At 43.4% G+C, this 13,152-nt stretch overlaps 1 protein-coding gene across 1 annotated transcript in view; it reads right to left on the minus strand.

Moving 5' to 3' along the window:
• Positions 1-3,592: 3,592 nt before the first annotated feature.
• Positions 3,593-13,152, minus strand: part of LOC124788782 (probable serine/threonine-protein kinase kinX) — a 93,496-nt gene continuing 83,936 nt past the window's right edge. Inside the window, exons 2-4 of the mRNA XM_047256065.1 lie at positions 8,941-9,633; positions 7,546-8,894; positions 3,593-3,634 (exon numbers count right to left, since the gene is read on the minus strand). Coding sequence (XP_047112021.1) covers positions 3,593-3,634; positions 7,546-8,894; positions 8,941-9,633 — 2,084 coding nt within the window. The remainder of the gene's footprint in view (positions 3,635-7,545; positions 8,895-8,940; positions 9,634-13,152) is intronic.

The raw sequence follows: 13,152 nt of genomic DNA on the forward strand, positions 1-13,152 counted from the left end.
ATTTTACTGAAGGAAAGAAGCAACCACCTTCTGCCAGAAAATTATTATGACGAATTTACAGGATAGCTGGCTACTAGAGTTTATGCGGACTTTGCTATGTAAGTATCGGCGACGTTTTCATCAACGATGCTTTTACGCCGTCTGAACAATACATACGCATGCAGAGAAACGGGATGGTGAACTGACGCCGTACTGAGGTAGGTGGAACTTTTGCAGTGAACAGTACGAAGAAAGAGAATTATTACCCGCCCCGCCGCAATGTGAAGGTTATTGTTAGAGAGGAACTGAAGTCGACTGTTAAAAAAAATAGATACGATTCGTTAAGGCAAAAAAGTTGGAATTAAGTTATTTCTGTAAAAAGAAAAAGATGGTTTCGAATGAGACGACATTCCTGGCAAAATACTGGTCTAAAAGCTCATAAGATTAGAGTCTAAATATCGTCATAAGCCGATCACACAACCAGATGTATAACGGAACATACTCCAAGTTATTGAAATTTTTTTTTAGAGAAATCACTACCTGGAACTGTTGCTGCTAAACCTTTCGGAATGTAAGGATGTGGCTCACGAAGCTCTTCTGTTCCTAACGTTTCGTTCAGAACTGCGCTGGACATCTACCTCCTTCACTGAGTCTTGCCGAAGGGTTTCGTGGACCACGACCTTATACCCCGGAATGTTTACCAGTAACAATGACATCCGGTCTTGAAAGCCTTCATTCTAAATGATTAATGGAAAATCTCATATAAGATGTGAAACAAATACTAACAAAGAGATAGAGGGGCTGGCCAGTACTTACCTCAGCTCAGTACAGCCGATAGATACACATAAAACAGAACTGAAAATTTACATTCCTAGCTTTCGGAACTTTGTTCCTTCATCAGGGAGGAGAGAGGGGAAAAAAGGGAAGAAGGGAAAGTGGATTCAGTTACTCACAACCCAGGTTATGAAGCAACAGGGAAAGGTAAACAGGGAGGGTAGCAAGGGTGGAGGCATGGTTGTCAGAGGGAAACCAAAGATATTCTACTCATACCATTCTGTCACTCTCTGAAACTGCCGTACAGGGAACGCCACTCAGTATGTAGGCACGAAAAGCCTGCTGCACGAAGTTCACAGTGAGAGTATTTGCGTAGTAATCAAATTGTAGAGCCGGGCGAATAATATTTGTGAAAATCGAAAGCGAAATGAAACCATGGGACAGAAGAGAAACCGCCTCTGGAAAAAGTTTGCGAAGAAGGCAAGATTATCACCATGAACATACGGGACGGAATTATGGCTCACGAAAGTACAGTCAGGGGCACAGAACGAAGTGGAATGATATTAGAGGACGGAGAACAGATCAACAGCGTGCTTATGGACGGGTGCGAAACGTAGCAGCCAGAGCCAAAGGAGCATGTCCTTGTCCGAAGGTTTACGAGGACTGTGTTGTATTTTTCAAGTAAAGTATTAGTATCTCAGATCTGTCCAAGTTTTTTGGTTGAAAGGAAACCTGCAATTTATGATGCCACGATTGAAGCATACTCTGCCAATTCCGAGAAAGTAGATTCTTGCTCCGGCATTTTAAGGGACTCTGGAAAAATTCAAAGCAATCCGAAGCAAAGTGGTTTGGTAGATCCTGAGAAACATGTACGAAAAAATAAAACTATTGGGAATCGAGCGAGAAAGTTTGGATTACCTTTTTTCGTGCATTCCAGGCCCATAGGGTGCATATCTTCCTGCAAGTTCCTCCTTTAGCTTCCTCTTTGTCCTCCTCCTGTTTACTGTAGCTTGTATATTAAAGCTATTTACAGTCCTGTCAGCAGCACGAAGGCGTTCCTTGTCTGAAGCAAGTACCATGTTGAAACCTATCTTCATTCCCATATTTCGAAATACCTTGCACCTTACAACGTTGTCATCACTGAAAGCAGCAGAGGCATCTTGAACACCGGATCGAAGTGTTTCCATTCCAACAAACACAGTCTTTGAGATTCTTGACCATATAACACTATTTACACTTTCATTGGCGCTTTGAGTTTTTCCATGAACACACTTTTTCAACAGTTCAAGTGCTACTAAGTCTCTGAAAATAGGTGTTATCCCCTCCATTCCCGCATCAGGCAAACTGAGTTTATGAGTGTACATTTCACCAGTTAGCAATCCCTTGTTGTACTTACACCAACTGTTTTCTCCTTTGGGGCACAAGTAATGATGAGAACTTTCATCGGTTAAAAAAGCATGAAAAAAGAGTCCAAACAGCCTTCTTCATTTCATCGACACTGTGTGTGTTCTGCCTAATAGCTATTCCATAATAGTTGTGGTTTTTTTCAATTACACTGTCACTTAACCTTCCCTACCCAGCCAACCCTTTACCATGACTGAGTTTTTGTTTATTTATGTAGCTTTCAGTCGCCGAAGTCTCGATCCCATTCGTTTCTGTGTGTGTCCACTACATTCAGATTTCTGCACTGAATATTTTCAGGATCAAAAAAGAGTAAATAAACATGAAACACACGACAATTGATTGAGCGATATTTATCGAACTATCACAGGTTAGCCAAAACACTTATTGTGTAACACTTATTTTCACTCACATCACTAAAATGTACGCGATGAGCTTGTAGATTCATGAGTACAACATTTGACAGCAATTTAATGGCGCGATGGTGGCTCACACCTATGCAGCACTTATTTCAAAAATATTTTAAAAATAGTTGTAGTCTTCCGAACTGAACAAATTACATATCAGTTCAAAAGGGAAAGCCTGTAAACTTTTAAAATGCAAAAAAGTAAAAATTGAACATTTCATGAATTTGGACCTTTACCGAACCCCTTAAAGAAATTTCTTAATTTTGGGAGAATTACTTCAAGGTAATGTCACTGTATTTGTAACAATTAAATACCATTGTTTCATGCTACAGAAGATTTTCAAGACATTAAGGAGGAACCATTGAGCGACAAGAATGTTCCAAATGAGTTTCATGATATTTTTACTACATCAGCATAAAGCTAGTAATACTCGTAAAACCTCAGTAACTACTTCATATTTACTCTTGCTCTAGTTTTTTTTTCATTTTTTACATTATAGCCGAGTGAGTTAGGTTATAGCTAACAGGAGAATGATCCCACCCGCCATATCGAGATCTAGTTTAGTAAATTTTCATTGCTTTCTGAGGACTCTCGAATTCAGATTTCAATGAACTATCCTTGCTAATCGCGGTATTCATTGCTTATGTAGCTTCAGCAGTATACACCTGAAGATGGCTAGAAGACTCAATGCGCGAAATGTTGTGACTGCAAGTAACTGAGGACTGACAGTTCTGAAATTTCGATGAACAACCTATACGCCAGAAAAATTTTGAATGTCATCAATACTTATTTGCGTGTTTTTACTTACCTTATTTACTACTATTTACTTTTGTTATTACATTTTTCTCAACATTTTAGATTATTGCAAAAGATGGATTGTGTGAATGACTGATTAGTATACCACGATTTACCTCTCTGAGGAGACCAATTTTTCTTCTACTGAAAACTATTTGCTTAGATCTGTTCATTCCTGTTACGCTTCTTTTATTTAGCCAAGTAACTTCTAAAACGGCGATTTTGAGATTTGAATATTAACTGCTAAATATACTGCCGTCCACTCTCAGATCGTCAAACTGTGTGAAACATAAATTAGTCAGTCGAGTAACATGTGTATGGTGTTTTTTCATCTTCTTATGTCTGCGGTGTTATCTCTTTAGTGGACGCACAAGAGAAGTCTTCCAATGGACACCGTTGTCTCTACCCACTATCCCTCGATGAGGAGTCGGCAGCTGCTCAGTAGCTGCGCTGCCAGGTGACCAGTTCTTGAATCCTCAAGCAGCTAGTGGCATTAGACTTACTGAGGCTACCAGATATATTTCTTCTAAACTGTCATCGATCTTCTTGTTTTGAAGGTGGAAGGATTGGTGCGATTATAATATTATATCGTAAACAATTAAAAAAATTGCCGCCATTTACCACAAGATCTTTATACGTGTTCCAATACATATGAACAATATAGTAAATATTTCAGAATATCGTATAAAGAATTTCTACGATAAAATAATATTTTTGTATTGTTGTGTATTGTGTCTCATAACACCATCACTTACCATGGACTACTGCGACACTGATGCGTGTCTCTTCCTAACTGCTATAACGCAAACGAGGCACAGACGATCATTCACCGTTTATTGACATTTTATTCTGCGTAGATCGATGATAATCAAGAATTATATGCAGTTGTTGGAGTTTTAACTGTTCTCTATATTCCTAAAGTGTTGCAATATTTTTTCTCATATGGACAGAGGCACTGGCTAAGAAGTTGAACGGCGCCGGCTGGGAAGGCGTTATTAGAAAAAATTACTGATGACCGATCACACAAAGATATTAACCATATCTGAAGCAGTCGTTGTCATCTGTAAAACAAAACCTACAAAATGCACAGAAGACAAATTGGAGGATAAAACGACAGTATTGTAGTAACCCGACGTGAGCCGCAACATACTGTAGAAGCTCACTCTCAGATCAGAGGTGAAACGGGTTTTTTGGTCATCCTTTTCTTGGTACGCGAGCACCGGCATACAGGAGTGAAAAAGCGGCAGGGTCAAGCAGAGATTTTTCAGGTCTCTATGCTGGGAGACGGTACAGAATGACTCAAACGTTGGGCTTTTCTCTCTCCAGAGCAGTCTTTTGTCAATGTAAATTACTCAGTAAAAAGCCACAGACGTTAAGCTTCGTGCACTGACTCCCATGTTACTACGCAAATGACACATATCTCTCCTATTTCAGCATAATGTTATCTTAACAATCGTGACATGTTTTTTGAAATTTTTTCTCGAAACTGCAAGTTTATGAGAACCAATAACTCTGCTTAACAGCGTTTTTGTCTGCTCGGCTTAGTCGTGGATTCTGTGCTCAAAAATGAAATGATGTTTGCAACTTGGATTCACTAAGATTTAACATCGATATGCTTTAAAACGGTGCACACAGGTAATCTGGCATGGTTAAATTTAACTGTTACGTAGATGTGTATAATAAAATGCCAATAATGGTCATCAGTTCAGAAATCAAACTACAGGACTTGAAGAAGGTTTGGCAACATTGACGATAAGTCGTACTCAATGACACATAATTGTTACGTGACAAATTTCTAGTCCCATCATTTGGTCTTCTTCCATGATAACTAGTGCAGTTAGTAATGAAGACGGCGAACAGTTTCATTACGATTTTTCTTTAGTATAGAAGCATTGTCAGGACAAATGGAGTCCACAGTGTGATCTGACTGCTCTTAGACCTAACGAAGAAGCGGTCTGAGTTGTTGCAGGAAATCGGAAAGTAAAATCTTTATGCAAATTTCTTCATACTCCTCCACTCCTATGTTGCTAATTCCTGATTAATCTTTGTACTGACACGAATTTATTTGTTATTTACGTTTGGAACTCTCTTTGATGTGAAACTATTAAATAAAATATACTCGCAATACCATTCACAAAATGTCATTCCTATGTCTTAAAAATCACCAATGGAAAAGTGTGCAAATAAAAAATGCTAGTTACTTCACACTCTCCCTTACTGTTCCTCTTTGCGCCCATCACCAATTCTGATTATCATCTCTCTCATAAACCCCTACCACACTGAAGGGCCAAAGAAACTGACACATAGACATGCGTGTTCAAATACAGAGATATGTAAACAGGCAGAATACGGCGCTGCGGTCAGCAAGTCTCCGGCGCAGTTGTTAGATCGGTTACTGCTGATACAAAGGCAGGTTATCAAGATTTAAGTGAGTCCGAACGTGGTGTTATAGTCGGTGCACTAGCGATGGGACACAGTACCTCCGAGGTAGCGACGAAGTAAGGATTTTACCTCACGATCATTTCACGGGTGTACCGTGAATATCAGGAATCCGGTAAAACATAAAATTTCCGACATCGCTGCTGCCGGAAAAAGATCCTGCAAGAACGGGACCAACTGAAGAGAATCGTTCAACGTCACAGAAGTGCGACCCTTCCGCAAATTGCTGCAGATTTCAACGCTGGGCCATCAACAAATGTCGGCGTGCGGACCTTTCAACGAAACATCATCGATACAAGCTTTCGGAGCCGAACGCCCACTCGTATTCCCTTGATGACAGAAAGCTTCAGGCCTCGTCTAGGCCCGTCAACACCGACATTGGACTGTTGATGACTGGAAACATGTTGCCTGGTCGGGCGACCCTCTTCAAATTGTATCGAGCGGATGGATGTGTACGGATACGGGTATGGAGACAACCTCATGAATCCACTGACCCTGCTTGTCAATGGGGGAATGTTCAAGCTGATGGAGGCTCTGTAACGATGTTGGGCGTGTGCACTTGGAGTGATATGGGACACATCATACGCCTTGATACGACTCTGACAGGTGACACGTACTTAAGCATCCTGTCTCATCACCTGAAAACCACTCACGTCCATTATGCATTTCGACGGACTTGGACAGTTATAGCAGGACAATGTGATACCCCACACGTCCAAAATTGCTGCAGAGTGGCTCCAGGAACACTCTTCTGAACACTTCCGCTGGCCACCAAACTCTCCAGACATGAATATTATTGAGCATAACTGGAATGCCTTGCAATGTGATGTTCAAAAGAGATGTCCACCCCTCGTACTCATACGTATTTATGGATATGCCTACAGGATTCATGTTGTCAACTCTCTCCAGCACTACTTCAGACATTAGTTGAGTTCAGGCCATGTCGTGTTGCTGGATTTCTGCTTGCTCGTTGGGGGCCCTATACAATGTTAGGCTGGTGTAGCAGTTTCTTTGGGAATTCAGTGTATTTGTAATGGGGTAAAGACAAGGATGAGATAATGGGATGATGGCAAAGGCGTTGAAGCCAGCATGATGGTAATGACGTTATACTGAAGAAAGGAAACAAATCAGCCACACATGGTAGAAAAATAGGTTTATTGAATAGATAAAAGTTTGGAGAGTTACTTCAAGCTGCGCTAAGGATACTTTATTTCGAATTCGAACAAACAAATAAGTCTGTTCACTGTATAAAAAATTTATTTGTGCTCAAAGTACAATAAATATTGACTGTAAAATAATATAATAGTTACAGCTGCTACATTCTCCTGTAATAGTATATTTGCATCAGATTATGTTGATATACAGAGTGGAATCCATTAATGATGTCGGCGTAAGATCTGTGCCAAGAAGTACCATATACTGCCAAGGTGGGTAGGTGCCTTACAGCCTGCAGCCCAAGGCCAATCACAGACTCTCAGTTCTGGGTTGAAGTAAAGTCCAGCAGGACAAGGCATGGTTACTGGAATACCATGCTCGCATACACAGTACTTTCCACAGTCAGTTGCATGTGGCAGCAAAGTAACATCTGATCCGGCATCTTCGTGTAATGGGCAACTTCCCACAGCAGGGCAATCACCAATATTACCTTCTGTAGTAGTGCCCCCATTATCATTGCCATTTTCATTATCAGACTGACCATTGTCATCATTACCACCACTGCCTTCATCATTTCCATCACCTCCATCACTACCATCACCTCCATCACTACCATCACCTCCATCTCCACCATCGCCTCCATCTCCACCATCGCCTCCATCTCCACCATTGCCTCCATCTCCACCATCACCTCCATCTCCACCATCGCCTCCATCTCCACCATTGCCTCCATCTCCACCATCACCTCCATCTCCACCATCGCCTCCATCTCCACCATTGCCTCCATCTCCACCATTGCCTCCATTTCCACCATCGCCTCCATCTCCAGCATCACCTCCATCACCACCATCTCCACCATCACCTCCGTCTCCTCCATCGCCTCCGTCTCCTCCATCGCCTCCGTCTCCTCCATCGCCTCCGTCTCCACCATCGCCTCCATTTCCAGCATCACCTCCATCACCACCATCTCCACCATCACCTCCGTCTCCACCACCGCTTCCGTCTCCACCATTACCTCCGTTTCCACCATCACCTCCGTCTCCAGCACCACCTCCGTCTCCACCATCACCTCCGTCTCCACCATCGCCTCCGTCTCCACCATCACCTCCATCTCCAGCATCACCTCCATCACCACCGTCTCCACCATCACCTCCGTCTCCACCATCACCTCCGTCTCCACCATCACCTCCGTCTCCACCATCACCTCCATCTCCTCCATCGCCTCCGTCTCCTCCATCGCCTCCGTCTCCTCCATCGCCTCCGTCTCCACCATCGCCTCCATCTCCAGCATCACCTCCATCACCACCATCTCCACCATCACCTCCGTCTCCACCACCGCTTCCGTCTCCACCATTACCTCCGTTTCCGCCATCACCTCCGTCTCCAGCACCACCTCCGTCTCCACCATCGCCTCCGTCTCCACCATCACCTCCGTCTCCACCATTGCCTCCATCTCCAGCATCACCTCCATCACCACCGTCTCCACCATCACCTCCGTCTCCACCATCACCTCCGTCTCCACCATCACCTCCGTCTCCACCATCACCTCCGTCTCCACCATCACCTCCGTCTCCACCATCGCCTCCGTCTCCACCATCGCCTCCGTCTCCAGCATCACCTCCATCTCCTCCATCGCCTCCGTCTCCTCCATTGCCTCCGTCTCCTCCATCGCCTCCGTCTCCTCCATCGCCTCCGTCTCCTCCATCGCCTCCGTCTCCTCCATCGCCTCCGTCTCCTCCATCGCCTCCATCTCCACCATCGCCTCCATCTCCAGCATCACCTCCATCACCACCGTCTCCACCATCACCTCCGTCTCCACCATCGCCTCCGTCTCCACCATCGCCTCCATCTCCACCATCGCCTCCGTCTCCACCATCACCTCCATCTCCAGCATCGCCTCCGTCTCCACCATCGCCTCCATGTCCACCATCACCTCCATCTCCACTATCGCCTCCACCACCATTTCCACTGTCACTGTCATCCTCATTACTCTGACTGTTGTTACCACTGTTGTTTTCATCCTCGTTACTACTGCTGTTGCTATTGCCACTGTCATCTTCATCACTCTCATTGCTGCCACTGTTATTACCACTATTATTTTCATCATCATTACCACTATCATCTTCATCACTGTCATTACTGCCATTGTGATTACCACTGTTGTTTTCATCATCGTTACTATTGCTGTTGCTACTGTTACTGTCGTCTTCATCATTCTCATTGCTGCCACTGTTACTACCACTAGTATTTTCATCATCATTACTACTGTCATCTTCATCACTGTCATTACTGCCGCTGTTATTACCACTAGTATTTTCCTCATCACTACTACTGCTGTTACTATCATCTCCATCACTTTCATTGCTGTCACTGTTATCACCACTAGAATTTTCATTGTCACTTCCACTGCTGTCACTGCTGTCATTACTACTGCTGTCGCTGCTGTCATCTTCTTCGCTTCTGCTTCTGTTTTCTTTCTCTTGAAATATAGCTTTTATGAGACTAGACCAGCCATATAAAGGTTTCTTCTTTACATTTTGTACTAAGTGTTGCTCACTTCTTCCATGTTCAGCATCCTCTTGTTCAGAATGTAGCCATGTGTTGTCATTCTCAACCTTTGACTGAGTAAGCGACGATTTCTGAGTGTCTGGTGTCCCAAGAGCGTGATGCTGCTCATCGGTACCTGTTGCAGTCAGATATAAAGAAGAAATAAATACATTGTGCTAAGCGTATGTACGACATGATTGTTTTACAGGAATTTCAATCGTATTTGAATTTTTTGTGGCCTGATTACAATGTATGTTGGATGTAGTTCATGTACAGTAAGTGACAAGCGGTCATCAAAGCGTTTTTAGCACCTCATTGTTGTAATAAGAATGATTTTATTTGAAATGATGTTCTTGCCTTTCCTTGATCTGGGAATATCATATATTTACACAAGAATTTCAGAACACAGTGAAACTTGTAGCTCATCACATATACTTTAGTGATGGAAGGGGAAGCACTGATTGGTGGTTAAACGAAGTCTAAGATTTTCTGCAAATCAGTCAGCGAACTTTCCAGTTGTGCGATAACATCACTCTCTCTTAACGTACAGAATAATATTAAATAAAGTTAAATATAAAATATAATTAGACATAATTGCGTAGGCTTCCGCGGCCAGAGTCAGTCGACATAAAAGTTTTCTGGGTATGGTACCGCGTCATAATGTATAAAACTACTGCTGCTGGAGAAGAACCAACGCTTCGGCCACGGCTGCAGCGACCTTCTTCTGGGTCTAGACCCAGCAGCAGTAGTTTTATACATTATGATGCGGCATAATAAGACAATTTGAGTCATGTTTTCAAAGGTGCAGAAAATTTGGCCTAATGTTTATTTTTCTCATGAAGCTAGTTAAACAAAGTATGTTTGTATGCATGTCAACAACATATTCGTAGATTATGAAATCCCATTGTGAATGAATTTGACTTGTGTGGGAATGGTACCGTTACTAAATTTTCAGTACTTTACAATTTTCTGTTAATCTGTCTACTATTAAACGTGATAGAGCATTAAACTGAAACTATTGTTATCCCTCCCATCCTCAGAGAAATTATTCAGAACATGCAACACAATAAATACTAGTAAATACTGCAAAATATTGAGTTTTATTTCGGTAATAGAAGCTCCTGACTCTACAACAGAAACATGTTCTACATTCTTTTGTACAGTTTTTCTTTCAACTGTCATTCCTATGTTTGCACATCAGCGAATTTAAGTTGCTTATGTGCAGCATATATCAACCTTCTTCACTGAAGGCAGATATACGCGTAACTACACAAAGACAGAGCACAGGTGAGTGTGAATAAAACTGCATATTATAAGATCAGTTACAGGGTACCTCACTGGAAAAAAAGAGTTTTACCGATTTTCATATTTGCTCATCGCAAGACATTTTTATTCACTAAGCTCCACCGTTATCTCTTTGTCAGCCTAAATCGAACAGGAGATTTTGTAACCGTATATCATAGGCTATTTTAAGCCTATTTACACCTGAAATGATATGCTAGGAACGTAAGCTTTCGGAACTTTTACCAGTCAACTACGCTGCGATGCAAAACGCCTCTTATGCAGCGTCTGCCACTGGTGCCGATTGAGCATCTCTGTAAAGCCTCAACGCTTAGTAAGTGAACCTGTAACGAAACACACTGATCTTCTCTGGATATTCTTCTGCTACGGATTCCTAGCTAACTAGGAATATTTCAGGTATTGGTCAAAGAGTGGTTTTGTAAGCTATTCCTTCGTGGATGGCTTAACTTCTGAGGGTGTTTCCAATGGATCTGCCTTACCTGCGATTTGTTTTATGTGTGTAAGTTCATTTTAAGCAGCTTCCTACACATACTCCTAGATACTGAAGAGCCACGCAATAATACACTTGAGAGTTGAGTAGAATTTTACAAGTCTTCTTCCGGTAACGCAAGAGGCGAACAAAGCAGGTCAGTGTCCAACAGATGGGTGGAATGCCAACAAGGAAGGAGAGCTGTTGTTGCATGTAATACAGCCGCATGACAGAGTAAATTGCTACACGCATTAAGAACTGGGTGTGAAAGATGCCAAGGCGGAAAAATGACATCATAGAAAGAGAGAAGAATGCCATCGTCTTGTTGACCACGCAGAGTGAATTACGAAGGCATAACTCAGATGTAAGAAAGGTTATTCAGAGAACTGACGCTGCAGAACATGTTCACTACTGCTTCTGAAAGGAGAAGGTAAGATACCTTTCAGCTACAGCCAGGTGCAGAAAGCTGACCAGTCGAGAAAAGGGAGTTACCATCGCCTTGCAATAGCACTGCAAGTCAAACAGTTCCTCTCTAAATGTCACTCATATTTAGTGACTGGATCTACTCGTACTCAGTTTCCAGCCAACCAGGAAGTTGGACCTATGTCAGTCTATATCTTCTGTTGGAACAGCGAGTCCTGCCAAGTGGATTTTGCCACTCCAGGCTGCAGTCCTGCGTTCGAGTCGAAACTGATGGGAAGCTGAGAATGACAGTCACCGCCTGGCCTTTCAGAGGCCTAGTTGGAGGGCCAGAGATCACTCAACAATCGTCATCGCAGAGGGGCATGCCACAGGTGCTGCCTGCCTTCTGTTGCTGTAGGCGTACTCACATGCTGCGGGCCTTACACGTGACGGAGGCCGCAGTGTGACCCAGTCCGCACATTCAGGAAGGAGCCTATGGTTGCTTTCCGTGGTGAAGTCTACGATGTCAATGACAGCACTCTCGTGATCCACTGCTCCGAGCTGCTGACGGCGGAGGCAATGCGGATAACACCGAACGAGCTGCAGCCAATGTGCTGTGATGTCACTCCATTGCTGCGGGTCTTACTCTTTTTGGGAGCTGAAGTGTGACTCAGCCCTACGATGCACACTCGGTGTAGAGCCAGTCAGTGCATGCCAGAGCGCTGTGTATGAGAGTGCTCTGGTAAGCCACTACCCTTAGCTGCTAACACCAGAGGCAGCACGGACAATGCCGGATGAGCTGTAGCCAACATGCCCCGATGTAAAAGGGTGCTGACGCCGTGCTTCCGCCGCTAAAGGGGTTGAGATAGCACGGAGCGTGCGGGTGTCAGCGAATTCCCGCGTGGCTAGCGCCCTTCTGCCCGCCGCTACTGCTCTCAGCCAAGAATGAAGACAACAGCGTATTTTGGACTTTAAGTGCTTGTTTGTTAATTACCTTTTACAAGTTCCTTCGAGCGCCGAGCATGTCAGCTGCCATCGAGGTATTCCTCATCCCTGCCCAAGTGGTGACGGTCCAGCCGCACTCTGACATCGACGCCCTAACACAGTCAGCTAATGCAGAGTCCGGTCCCTGGACTGATACCTTGTTTTACAGCACCCTAGTAATCTTTCTGTACCCGTCTAACTATACAATATGAGTCTTTCTATCCATCGATGCGCAATACGTTACATTTGTTTATGCTGATAATCTACTAGCAATGTCTGCAGCAAGTGTCGATCCGCTGCAGATCTTCCTGCACTTTTCTAGAATTTTCTAGCGTTGCGACTTTTCTGTGCACAACGGAATTACCCGCGAAAATGATCATGCAACTTCCGATTTTATCCAGAACGTCATTTATACTCGTATGCTGAGGAAAGTAATGGTGGTTTAACACTCCATCACTGTAGGCCTGAAGTTACTTTCACATCTGACTTTTCCTCTGC

This window comes from Schistocerca piceifrons, chromosome 3 (assembly GCF_021461385.2).
Source record: "Schistocerca piceifrons isolate TAMUIC-IGC-003096 chromosome 3, iqSchPice1.1, whole genome shotgun sequence".
NCBI classification, from domain to species: Eukaryota; Metazoa; Arthropoda; class Insecta; order Orthoptera; family Acrididae; genus Schistocerca; species Schistocerca piceifrons.